At 39.8% G+C, this 12757-nt stretch overlaps 1 protein-coding gene across 1 annotated transcript; it reads right to left on the bottom strand.

The window, feature by feature from the left end:
• Positions 1–9: 9 nt before the first annotated feature.
• On the bottom strand, positions 10–10032 carry csrp1a (cysteine and glycine-rich protein 1a). Its single transcript, XM_040152031.1, has 6 exons — positions 9741–10032; positions 6532–6641; positions 5456–5624; positions 5241–5370; positions 5056–5152; positions 10–1289 (listed from the first exon to the last, which is right to left on the bottom strand). The coding sequence occupies exons 2-6, from the start codon at positions 6638–6640 to the stop codon at positions 1213–1215; spliced, it is 582 nt and encodes a 193-aa protein (XP_040007965.1). The 5' UTR covers position 6641; positions 9741–10032; the 3' UTR covers positions 10–1212.
• Positions 10033–12757: the final 2725 nt, after the last annotated feature.

Raw genomic sequence — 12757 nt, 5'->3', positions numbered from 1 at the left:
AGTGTTTATGACAAGCTGCTTTCTCCTGCCTCTCCTTGAGAGCTGGAATGTGAGTGGGAGGCAAGGGTGGATAAAGGAGTCAAATTTTTAATGTGTAATTGCACTTGAGTGAGTGCGAGAGAAACAAAGTGCAGGGAAGAAATGTTTTTGTTGAGCAGGTAGATGGATGAATTATCAGTCAGTTACTAATCATCTCTGTTTGTTAAACGTTTCATTTGTTTAGTGTATCAGCAAGGAAGTGCTGGAGGCTGGCATTTCCTTTTCTGTGCCATACTGTATATACCGTGTCTGAACCTGCTGAAAGTAACGTGAATGTCACAAAGGTAAAAGCAGCATTAAGTGGAGAAACTGGTTACGTTTTCATAAACAAACTTCAAAGCCCTGCTGATTCCTCTGAGGTTTCAATTCCCCGTAGCCTCTGCACGAGAGAAAGCTTAATGACGGCGTTTTAAATTCTTTTTGTCAATCTTCACATCCTTGATGGTGAAATGGCTCTAATGTGACAGATGAGCTCTGTGGGTGGAGTGAAGCATGGATTCTGCCACTTTTACAATATACCAGACTCACCTCACGCAGCCCCGGCCCCAGTGTGTCACTGTAATGTTATGTGGGGAATGGATTCAACGAACACGTGTCCTTTCGTGAAACTTAAACACAGAACATCACCCTCCAAACTACTTTTCTTCCCTGTTCCTTACTCACAGATGAACACACAGTTTCACTCACATCTTCTTCTATAATTTTTTGCACGGGTTACGGAAAAAAACTGCCACTAAAATCATTATCTTTCCATTTTATTGATTGCCATGCTGTCTGGAAGGCGTAACATAGAAACGAGCAGCATTTACTGTATTACACAGACTGTTGTGAATCTTGCGATACTGAGATTTCATGTACAGAGAGGAGAACAGCCTCACAATAAGAAGAGGATGTTACAACTCAATGAGAGCAGATAGTGCAAAATAGCAGTGCAGCTTTGAGTAGATAGGTAATGGAGTAATAAGTATGGTGCAGGGGTAAAGATTTACTGTAACAGCACGAATAATCGACTAAGATGGTGGTATCTTTTCGACCGTACAGTTTATAAATCGCAGCTTTTCAATCAAGCGTGTGATTGTCAGGTGTATGTTTACTGGCGGCAGTCCGCCCTCTGCAGGAGGAAGGCAGTAGTGCAGCGCTCTGGAAACCAGCCAACGGGGATCCCGCTGGTCTCTACTGAGTGTGCGCCAGCGCCCCGGCGCCCAGCCCGTATCCGAATCCCTTGGGACCAAAGTTTTTGCCGTAACACCCTGGAAGAGAGAAAGGTGATGTAAAAAAAAAAAAAAAAAAAACACGCTTTGGTATCAACATCACACCGTGTCTTATAGTCTTATAATTCACATTATGAGTCACAGCCAGCTAACTAAGGCGATTTCACCACTTTTTCCCATCAGGATCAGGTCTAGATCAAAAACTAATACACTTAGACTTTAAAAAAAAAAAGGTAAATCTGAAACTGTGTTTTAAACAGTATTTTGCTTCTCAGGGTTAATCTAGTTAAGATATTGTGTTTTTGAAGTGGTTCTGGTCTGATGTGGTCTTGATGGAGAAAGTAATGGTTTTCTTCTCTCTCTCTCTCTCTCTTTTTTTTTTTTTTTGCCTTCACAAATAAAATAAGGGTTTCACAAATCTGAAAGTGGATTTTAAACAACGTTGGGGCTTTATAACTATGTATTAACACCCATTCACGACCACAAGCGGTGCGGAAAAACGGAGAATCTGTCGCTAAAGATTGTCATTTAAGTTTACCTGAGCTTTCCCCTTAGAGTTACCCGGATGCTGTGAATCACAGGCTACCTTCAGTGTTGTCTTCAGCAGAGGGAAATCAAAAGTTCTTTTTTATACCCGTTATCTTCTTCTCCACAGTCATGTATCCACAGCAGGTGAACACTAAACTTACTGGCCCACCGCTGCATTGCGTTGTTGTTGTTGTTGTTGTTGTTTCTGTTTTTGTTTTTGTTGTGAGTTTTCGCGTCGTCGAAAAAGACTCTAACCGTGAATGGGAGTCTTTGAGGACTCTGGACATAGCTCCAGAACAGCAGTAAGTGATCTTAAACGACCTTCTGGGCTTATCAGACATCACTGGTTCATTATTTGTTAGAGGAGCCGATAGTTTCCTCTGTGACTGGATGATACATACAGCCTAATGCATGAGAGGCACAAACTGGGACAGAAATGGGACTATTGTTAACTATTTGTTTTTCTGAAGGGTCGCAGCTTGGTTTACGTGTTAATCTTATTTTCATCAGACAGAAGAGTGTTTGAAGATTCTGCAAATCGTTCTGTGTGCCTTTGTGGTTGTCTTGTCTCCGGAATAGCTTTGCCTGTCTTTGTTGTCTTCCAGCTGAGCACCGTGACTTGAAAACAAAAAATCTGAAATGTCATTTCATACAGAGGCTGTGGCCCACGGGCCCGTGCCTCATGGGTCTGTTCAGTAATCCATACATGCGTCTGGGTCGTATTAATTATATTAGTAGGAGTTATTGTTATATACAGCTGGGAAGTACTGACAGAAATTTGATACAAATTTCAATAACTTAATGTACATAAGAAGTCATTTTAGGCCTTATTGTTTGTTTTCCATCATTCTTCGACCCATATACCCGTGTAACAGGTATTGAATTACATTCTACACTCCTTGAGCACTTTTTTAGGAACACCATACTAATACTGGGTAGTTCCTCCCTTTGCCCTCAAATCCGTCTCGTTTCTTAATGGCATGGATTCCACAAGATGCTGGAAACATGGCTTTGAGATTCTGGTCCACGTTGACATGATTGCATCACATCATTTCTGCAGATTTGTCAGCTGCACATTCATGCCGCCAGTCTCCCCGTTCTAACACATCCCAAAGGTGTTCTATTAGATTCAGATCTGGCAAATGGGGAGGCCACAGAAGTTCACTGAACTCGTTGACATGTTCATGAAACCAGTTTGAAACGGCTTTTGCTTCATGATATGCTGCATTATCATGCTGGAAGTAACCATTAGAAGATGGTAAATTGTGGCCATAAAGGGAGGCACATGGTAAGCAACAGCACTCAGACTGTGACATTCAAATGATGATTGATTGGTATTGGTATTAAGGGGCCCAAGGTGTGCCAAGAAAACATCCCTACACCATTACACCACCACCACCAGCCTGGACTGTTGACACTTGGAAGATTGGGTCCATGGATTCAAATTCAGACCCTAGCATCTGTGTGCTTCAGCTGAAATCCAGTTTTTATCAAACCAGGCTGGTGAGCTGGTGCCTGCTGCAACGTCAGATTTCTGCTCTTGGCTGACAGGACTGGACCCTCACATGTTCCTCTGCAGTTGCCGTCCATCCTCCTCAAGGTTCAACGTGTTGTGCATTCCGAGAGTCTTCTCTGCTCACCACAGATGTAAAGAGTGGTTATCTGAGCTACCATAGCCTTTCTGTCAGCTCCAACCATTCTGCTCATTCTCCTCTGTCCTTTCTCATCAACAAGGCGTTTCCATCGACAGAACTACTGCTCACTGGATATTTTTTGTTTTCCACGCCATTTTAACTAAACTCTTGAGACTGTTGTGTTTGAAAATACCAGATCAGCAGCTTCAGAAACACTCAAACCAGCCCATCCGGCACCAACAATCATGCCACAGTAGAAGTCGCTGAGATTATGTTTTTCCCCATGCTGATGTTTGATATGAACAATAACTGAAAGTCCTCACCTGTATTTTCATGATTTTCGTGCTGTCACATGATTGGCTGATTGGCTAATTGCATGAATAAGCATGTGTATGGGTGTTCCTAATAAAGTGTGGAGTGTATGTCTTAAAAAGTCTTAGATTTAATTTGGTGAATACTGCAAAAACCCTGGTGGGATCACAAAAAACCCCAGTGAGACCAGGAACCATAACAGATATGGGAAAATGTCTGCTGTGAAAAGGGTTTATGAACTACCCAGCAATGTATGATATCCCTAATTTATGTATAAAGTTTAAAAATGTCCCAAACTAGGCGTAGTATAAAATCCAATAAGATACACCAGGTTAGTTTGAAAAAAAAAAAAATGTGACATGAAATGAACCAACTCCCTGAAAAAATGCTAAACATCAAAATGACAGGTGTATTCTCCCTATTTGTCAGCTGACTGCAACACTGCAGGCTATGTAGGCAAAGAAGTTCACCTCCGTAATGTTAATTAATATTTGTTTGAAGGGCCGAGCCAAAACGATCAGTATGTTCTCAATGTAATATAGACAAAGACTTTAAGGAAGGAGTGTCACAAGCTTGTTAGCTATATTGTGTTATCCCTGACAATTTTATTGTTGTGTACTTGAGGATATTTTTCTGTGTTAGTGGGCCCTCTGCTGTATTGTTGTGTTTATTACAACTCAGTCATCAGCTCACAGGCCACTAACAAAACACAGCAGTTAATTTCCTTGCCAAAGTCTATGTTAAGAATGGAAATTTTGGTATTTCATCCGGTCACCCCCCCAGTTTAAGTTGTGCAATCTTGCTCTTTTAGTAGTTACACTACATTACACACCACGCTACAGCTGATGACGCAACACCTACATTTTATCTGTTTTAGACAAATGCAGCCTGAATGGATCAACATGGGTCAACCTGCCTGGCTTCACCACTCTGGACCAGCATTGAAAATAGTTGTATGTGTATGTTATTATGTTTCTAATAAGAGACCAAAGTCAGAAAACGAATGCTAGAAAATTACAAAACCTTTTCATCTACAGTGTTAAACTTGCATTTGCACAACAGTGCAAGTCAACTACTTGCTCTAGAAAACATATTTATATTAGGTCCCATGTATTTGTATGGTTAAGCAGTTTAGAGGTTATGTCTGGAGTTACAGTTGCAGGACCTGGGTCTTCTGTTAATTGTGACAGCCATTAAACCACGACAGATCAATTGTGTGTTGAAGAAGGCTTGTTCAGTACCAGATACACGGTTTCTCTGTAACTGTGTAGCAATACTATGATTTCTTTGAAGTCATTCATGTATGGGAAGTGACGACAGTCAAGTTTTACCTTTGCAGTAGATTTCGCCATCCTTGTCAGCTAGCGTGGTCGACTCGAGGCTCTTCCCACATGTAGCACAGGTGAAACATCCAACCTTATGCCACGCCTGCAAATAAAGAGAAGATCCATTTTAAGAGGGGCATTTTTTTTACATGCTTGTGTGTTTTTTTTTGTTTGTTTATTTTTCCCCTTACATTCCCAGCTCCAATCACTTTCTCAGCAGCGTAGACAGACTTGCTACAGCGAGGGCACTTGTCTGTCCCTCCAAACTTCTGAGCCAGCTTGGATGGGTTTGGGTTGGTGGTAGGACGATGAGTAGCAGGTCTGATGGAGAGAGAGCGAAAACGTGGATAAAGTGCCTTCAAAAGACATTAAGAAGTGTGTGTGTGTGTGTTGGTGTGTTACTCACTCTTGATGTGTTATACCCAGAGACTCTCCCTTGTCCGTGCTGAGCGTCCCTGCTCCCTGGCCGTAACCGTAGCCTTTTGGCCCGTACTTCTTGCCGTAGCATGCCTTGCAGTAGATTTCATCCATATGAACAGCAACAGTTGTGCTGTCCAAGTTCTTCCCACACACCACTACACAAACAGACACATGCACACACACACCCATATATCACTATTTTGCATATTTGTGCACATGCTTTATAGCACATTCTTGTTTTTAAATAAGTCCCTAGTGTTTTCCTTTTACGCAACAGCTCTATTAAAAAGCATGTTCTCATCTAAATTCCATCTCAGGAATGTTTGATAACAACTCAGGAACAAAAATAAATCACTCAGAACCCCATGAACCCATACATTTTTCAAGGCAAAGAGAAACTTTGGCTTTGTGGTTTATTTCATGATATTTCTTTTAATGGACGTAATTTCTTATAGTTATGTACTTACATTAGAACTTTTTAATTCACAGGTGATGCATATGGTTTTAAGATGTAGAGAAAAAAATTCACTCAACTGTAAGTGTATGTAAGTGTATTTGCTGGTGTGCTTTTGTTATTCCCATGCCTTACAGGCCAGACAAAAAGAGTACATAGAATATAAGAGTAGCAGCACAACTATAATGGTGCTTGTTAGATTCTTTAAAAAAATCTAACTCAATTACAGAAAATGTCAAATTTCAGCCTCTGAGAATCAAAGAGGGTTCAAATTGAACACAGGAAAATTTACCAGGAGTAATAGACCCGGATGCAAAGCAGCCATGCTTCCCCCATGCTTACAAGTATTACAGCATGTGAAATTCAACAACACTGTCTTGGTCTTGTTTTTTTTTTTTCAATTTTTTCAATTTAGCAACCAGGCATGGTCCCATATAAACACATTTTCTATTAGGATGCTATTGCTCTCTCCACCTATGTATGTATACATTTGTCTTTAGGAATATATGAAAACCAGTCCACATTAGGTTGTGGCTATAATGACAAGTGACAGAAGTTCAGTAGTTTCCAAATTGACAATCACAGGAAGCAGCAAAGAGTTGACTCACTGCACAGGAAGCAGCACTTGTGGAAGCTCCGCCCATCACAGAGTACCTCCTCTGCAAAGTAAACAGTCTTCTTACATCTGCCACACTTGTTTCCTCCTCCTAATGGCATCCTGTAGTAATGTATGCAACATGAACACAGATATACACACACGCACACACACACACACACACATAATGATTAGTCTGATGTGTAGAGGACTTTTTATTTTCTCCAAAAGCTTGTCTATAAAGATAATCACTTGTTCAAAGAGAGATATGTCCAACCGAGAACGTTTTATCTATGTTTCAGTGGGGGGGCTGATAGTGATGGTTAAATGGTGAAAAAAGTGAAAAACTTGAGAGAAGCTTCAGCTAAGAGTATCCTAAAAGTCTTCCAGGGCATAAAATTTGAATGTTATTTTATTTACCTGGACTAAGGGCCTTTAATTTAAGTGTGGAACTAGGCCTTAAATAGAAAAGCAAAAGGATCAACAAACTAACAAATTCTGTTACATGACCATCAAGCAAACACATTTACAAGAGTTTTTGTTGTAAGGAATCCATATAAATATCCATATTTGGTTGCCTGCAATTTTAGCTTTGCCAAGCCAGGCCCAGAGACTGTAATTTCACTCCAGCTTGAGTGCACAAGGGCCAGCAAGCCAGCAGTGGGGGAAAAAAGATGAATTCCTTTCTATGTTAAAGGGCAAGAGATGAAAGTTGCTCTCTCTTTAAAACTTGAGGCAGCCAGGGTGGAAAATATTTGCAAATGTGATTTTCTGAGGAGTCTTAAAATTGTAATGATGTGAAAAAATCTTGGCATTCAGCCTGTTTTTCTATCCAGTGTGTGTCCCAGCATGACCCTCCCAGTCCATTCTCGTGTAGCCACATTCCTGACCTTGTAAACCCTCCCACCTCCCTGCCCCTGACTCACACCATCTACTCCCTGCCTGTCTGTCTGTCTCGTTGTGCTTCACTTCTGCAAGCCTCTTAATCTGGATTGCACGTGTGTTGTATTAGGCAGGAAATATGTTGAGGAAGAAGGTGCTACTCTCCCTGGGTCAACTTTGTTATTTGTTTTTAAGTGGGTGGAGCTAAGCCCTGTCCTATCACCCTTGGACACGCTTCCTGTTTTTTATGTTTTTCTTTTAGCAAGTCAGAATACAGAGTGCAGTATAAGATCCCGTGGCTCACCCAGAGAAACCTGGCCATGCCAAATTGTCTCTCTCTCTTCAAAAGTAAATGAAACACTGCTCACCGCTTCACTGCTGACACCACAGTGGTACTTACTGTGAATATGAGCTCATGGTATGATATTACATCATAGCCCAGAGTGAAGTAATGGGTTGAGCGGTTTGTGTTTGGCTGCTGCTGTACAGTGCCTTTCCATCATTGTGAGCCCTAACAGATTCAATCTATGACTGAGCTTTATTCATAGGCCAGATGGTGAAACCTAATGAGATATGGGAATAATTGAATGCAAAGAAAAAGTAATGCAGTTTTCTCAGAATAATTTCTAGGATGTAACGGGGGTTGTACGTGAATATCATCCCAGGCGATTCATTCAGTATTGATACATTAGTGTTTAATATAAATTCTTTATACAGTATAATAAGAGCTTAACCTACACATTTATCAGGATTTTCATGTATAAAATTATTTTGTACGTTGTCTATTACATACAATAAGTGCAATAAGAGTCTTTGGCTTTGTTCTTTCTGCTGTCACGTAGCTTTGGGTTCAGGGTCAGTTAAAGTGACAAAAAATGAAATTGAAACGATGGATACAACTCAAAAACAACTAGCAACTAGCGTAGCCACATAAGTCTGAACTGAGTAAGGTTCAGAGAAACAGCATCGAAGCAGAAGAAGTACAAGAAGTGAAACATGGAGTAAAGTGAAAGGCCGTGACTATTAATGTTCTGCTGGGGAGGATTCATATTAACGGCCACACAGTCACCAACGGGCATTTTCAGGATTATTTAATGTAATGGTTCGCAGTTTATGTATTCTACAGTCCTGGAAACAAGACTGAGTGGCAATAAAAGCAGAAATGACTGGAATGTTTTTGTACCAGATAGAAAAATATCATTTTAGAACTTTCCAGTGGCCCAACTAGGAAAACATGAGTTGAGTCAGAAGTCTCTAATAACAATGTAACTCTTTTGTGTCATTTTACAGCAATTTTGGAGGCAAGACCATCAATGAGGAGCAGAAGAAGAGGGTAGAAGCTTGGACAGGAGCTGAGTGTCATGATGTGAAAAAGTCTCCAACTCCTAGTTCCCAGACCCAGGATAAAGTACATAGAGCACAAGGTGAGAAAAATGTTGAAGAATATGACTAAACATTTTATTACAGAAAAAAATGGGGGAAGTGTTGTCACTAGGTATTTAGATTTGTACAGATAAAGGCTGCTCTGACTTGTCGTGACTAGTAATCTCACAGGATTGACAGGATATACAGAATCGATGGACAGAACTGACCACACAGGCAAATGCATAGAGAGGTGAGGGAAGGTATGAAGAGTATTCTCCCTTGACAGACTGAAAGGGGTATTAGAGCCATAACTTAGATCTAAAACTGGGGCACTTTTCTGAGAAAAAATAGGTTTATGATTGCTGGCTTAATAATCCAGGTTTTCGCTCAGTTATTTGTGCAGTATTCTTGAGGATGAATTCCGGTACATGTTAATGGTGGCCCTGCAAGTTGAGGCATGTGGGGTTACAGACAGTTGTACGGGAACGCTGACGTAAAACAGAGTGAAGGAGAGGTGAAGAGCGTAAAATTAGTACAGATCCTGAAGTTTGTTCATGAAGTAGATGTAACTGCATGTGACATTTGTGTGCTTTAGGCTTAGATTCACATCAGTAAGACTTGCCCAGTATTCTCCTTCAGCTTCTACACCTTTTTGCCTAAAGATCTTTGTGTACTGGATTAGTTTTTGTTGTAAACTGTAACACATTGTGTTACTGTTTAACTGCAAGCCTTCCAAGCCAAACTAGCACGTGATACCTCTTTAAACTTCAATACATCATAGCTTTTCAAACAAAGACGTTTCCTCAGACCTCACTTGCACCAGAGCTTAACGGAGAATAAATTTACAGTGTGGCAGAGGGCTTTTCCCATCATACATCGGCAGAAAGTTTAGGAAATTAAATACAGCAAGAAGCAAACAGAAAGCAGGAAGCTTAAGCAGTCTTCCTCTTACTCTAATATATTAACATTACTTACCTGCTGTTAGTCGGTTCTGTCAGCCAGTGATGATGGACTGGTTAAAGTTTAACTCGGGAAAGTTTGACTCCCCGATCTGAGTGGCGTTAATGCAGCGCCAAGGTGTGTTCAGAAAAGCAGCGGTCAAAAGTTCGGTGGAGGAGCTGAACTTTTAGTCTGCAAGAGAAAGGTATCCAATTGTATGACTTTGTCCTGCTTAATCTAGAGATACAAATAGACTCAGATAGACTGCCTCTCCACTCTTCGACTGTTCCAGATGTGCCGAAAGGGAGGAGCCTCTGTTGTTGCTGCGCCAGTCTGCAAACTTATTCTGTGCTGAGGAGCATGGGAAAGAGAGAGAGAGAATGGGGAGGGAACTTGGATTGAAAAGCTGTCTTGCACAGTAGAAATATTTTATGCCTACAAAGAATTGCTGGAAGCGCAGTGAAAAGATAAGATGATAAACCATACACAGAAAAAATATAAAGTAGCATAAAGAAATGGTACACTTTTCTATCGTAAATTTTTCTCCTTGGTTGCAGGCTTTACTTTACTTGAAATCATGCATAAGGCCTGACCTTAGAGCTATAAGAGAGGTTTGCAGGACAATCAACAAGCAGTCAGCCTTGCCAAAGTGGGTGATCTCCACTTTGCTGAATCATTTTCTTTATGGAGTATAAGTTGTCTGGCTTTGTCTTAAAGCATCCTGCCAATCCTGAAATTGCCTGGTGAGCGTTAACTTACCTGCGTTGTCTCATATCCAAACCTGAGATTAGGACTGTTGACAGAAATATGGGTAGGATATTTTTTTCTTGGATTACAAAGACTTAACTTTGGTCTCCTCCTTCTTGATGTTTTCAGATTTTGTTGTAACTTGTTCTTTCTTCTATTTCCATGTTTAATCTTGTGAGCCAGTAAATTCTTGGCTCTACCTCTGTCTAGAGGGTAACCTTTAACAGATAATCAGTTTGAAGAGTGTAATGGTAAATCAGCTGTTTTCTCTCTTACACAGTAAAAAGGACACAGTGTCAAAGCAATTCCAGCCTTTGTACTTTATCACCACAACCTTAAGTGACCTTTAGAGACTAGCTGTTAAAGGTCACTTGAATATGCTTAATGGATAAGAAGGCATTAATAGAAATGGACTGTGGAGCTGCTTGCTCAGCCAGACAGAGAAAGCAGAGTGGATGATGAATATTCAGCTCTAAACTTATTGATATCTGCTACCATCATGTGATCATTGTGGGTACTGAACACCAGTACAAAAGCTAGAAGGGCTACATACATATAGTGAATACTTTATACTGATTTGTATATGCATTAACAGCAACACATTTACTGCTGTTTTTTTGAATACAGGGCTGCAACTAATAATTATTTTCATTATCATTTAATCTGCAGATTATTTTATCCATTTATTTTTTGGTAAGAAAATATGAAATAGGAATTTCCAAGATGACATCTTCAGATGTCTTGCTGTCTGTCTTGTCTGACCAAAAGTCCAAACTAACTATTTTGTGGGGGGTGGGGGTTGTCACGTAACTTTCTGTTTATCAATTACATAAATTAGAGCTAACTTTCAGCTCTATTTTAATGCATTCTTACAAATATTTGGGGAAGCTTTATGTTTGCATGTTTTGTGTTGTTGTTAATGGGTATTATTAATATAAAATAATGAGTAAGAAGGTTACATAGCGGAAACGATTGGTTGATTAGTCAGTCGATTGCCAGAAAATTGGTCAGCAACTATTTTGAGTCTTTTCTTTGCTGTATTTGGGTTTTGGACGGTTGGTTGGACAAAAAAAAAAAAACTCTGAAGAAATTCTTTTCTGACATTTTATTGACGAACAAACTAACTGATTGATTGAAAAACTAATCAGCGTTTTAATCGATAATAAATATAAGTATAAGTATTGGTATTAGTATATAAGTATTAGTTGCGGCCAATTTGTAGTCAGTTTACTCATTATTTTTTCAATTCTTGTAGATACCACCTGTAATTCATAACTAAAGTGACCACATAATATACCTACAAGAAAGCCATAGCCAATACAGCAATTGGTTGATTAGGAGGGTAGCACTGTATTTCCATATGAATAAAATGAACTTTTGAACCAAAAATGAAGAGTTGCAATAAGAAATGTAAAATGTTTTATGGAGGCAAAACTGTTCAGAAAAAGGTTCAGTCAACATACACTTAAAGAACATTATTCCACTTCAGGCACAGCCAAAACCACTGCAACTGGTTGTTAGCATGCACACAGATCTTGATGAAATGTTTTGTATGCTGTATAATGCCTCGGCAGCCTCAGCTTCATACATACCATTTTCAATAAATGTTTTCAAGTAGCCAGACACTTGACATACATCTGTGATGTCTGACTCATCGTCATCTTCTGCTATTTAGCTCTCAAAAATGACAGTTACAGACAAAGGCCATATGTTGCAATCCAAGATCATCTGAATACACATGTAACTCTAGCTGTATTCAAATTAATCTATGATCTTCCCAGTATTTGATAGTTGGGGAATTTACAGTGGCAAAGGAATGAACCTGAGCACCTCAACGGTTATTGTTAATTAACCATTTTTTATTTTAAACAATAACTTCCATTTGAAGTTTAAGCAAAGCAAAAGTTATAAGCCAAGCATACTGTAGGTATCACCAAATTTAGAAGGGAACTCCACCAATGTGTTTACAGGTCTACTGCATATGTGGAAAAAGCTGTATTAAGCGTTTTGTTGCTGTTACTTGAGGCAGCATTGGTTGGGGCTGAAGACGACAAGTTTGAAAATGAAAAAAATCTGGTGGTGTAGAAAAAAGTGAGTTTATCAGACCTCTGTAGCCCGCTCCTCACCTCTGCCTGAAGCTCGAGGCTACATTAGCTACATCAACACACCAAATTCTCGGACAGAGCTGTCAGAAAGTTACACTGTGAGTAATGAAGTTGCCAGGTTTTGACAAGAAAGAAGCGTATCTGGAATAAAATAGTTATAATTTTTAGTTGTGCTGCAGCAATTTTTGATTCTATCAAAAA

Source organism: Xiphias gladius, chromosome 18, assembly GCF_016859285.1.
Source record: "Xiphias gladius isolate SHS-SW01 ecotype Sanya breed wild chromosome 18, ASM1685928v1, whole genome shotgun sequence".
Lineage (NCBI taxonomy): Eukaryota > Metazoa > Chordata > Actinopteri > Istiophoriformes > Xiphiidae > Xiphias > Xiphias gladius.
This window is presented reverse-complemented; position numbering and strand designations above follow the sequence as displayed.

Excerpts from the sequence above, each read along its gene's own strand:
- csrp1a (XM_040152031.1), bottom strand. The coding sequence starts at position 6,640 with ATGCCATTAGGAGGAGGAAACAAGTGTGGCAGATGTAAGAAGACTGTT. Across the intron at positions 5,371-5,455 it reads CTGGGTATAACACATCAAGA|ACCTGCTACTCATCGTCCTA; the intron begins GTGAGTAACACA and ends TCTCTCCATCAG. Across the intron at positions 5,153-5,240 it reads AAGTGATTGGAGCTGGGAAT|GCGTGGCATAAGGTTGGATG; the intron begins GTAAGGGGAAAA and ends CTTTATTTGCAG.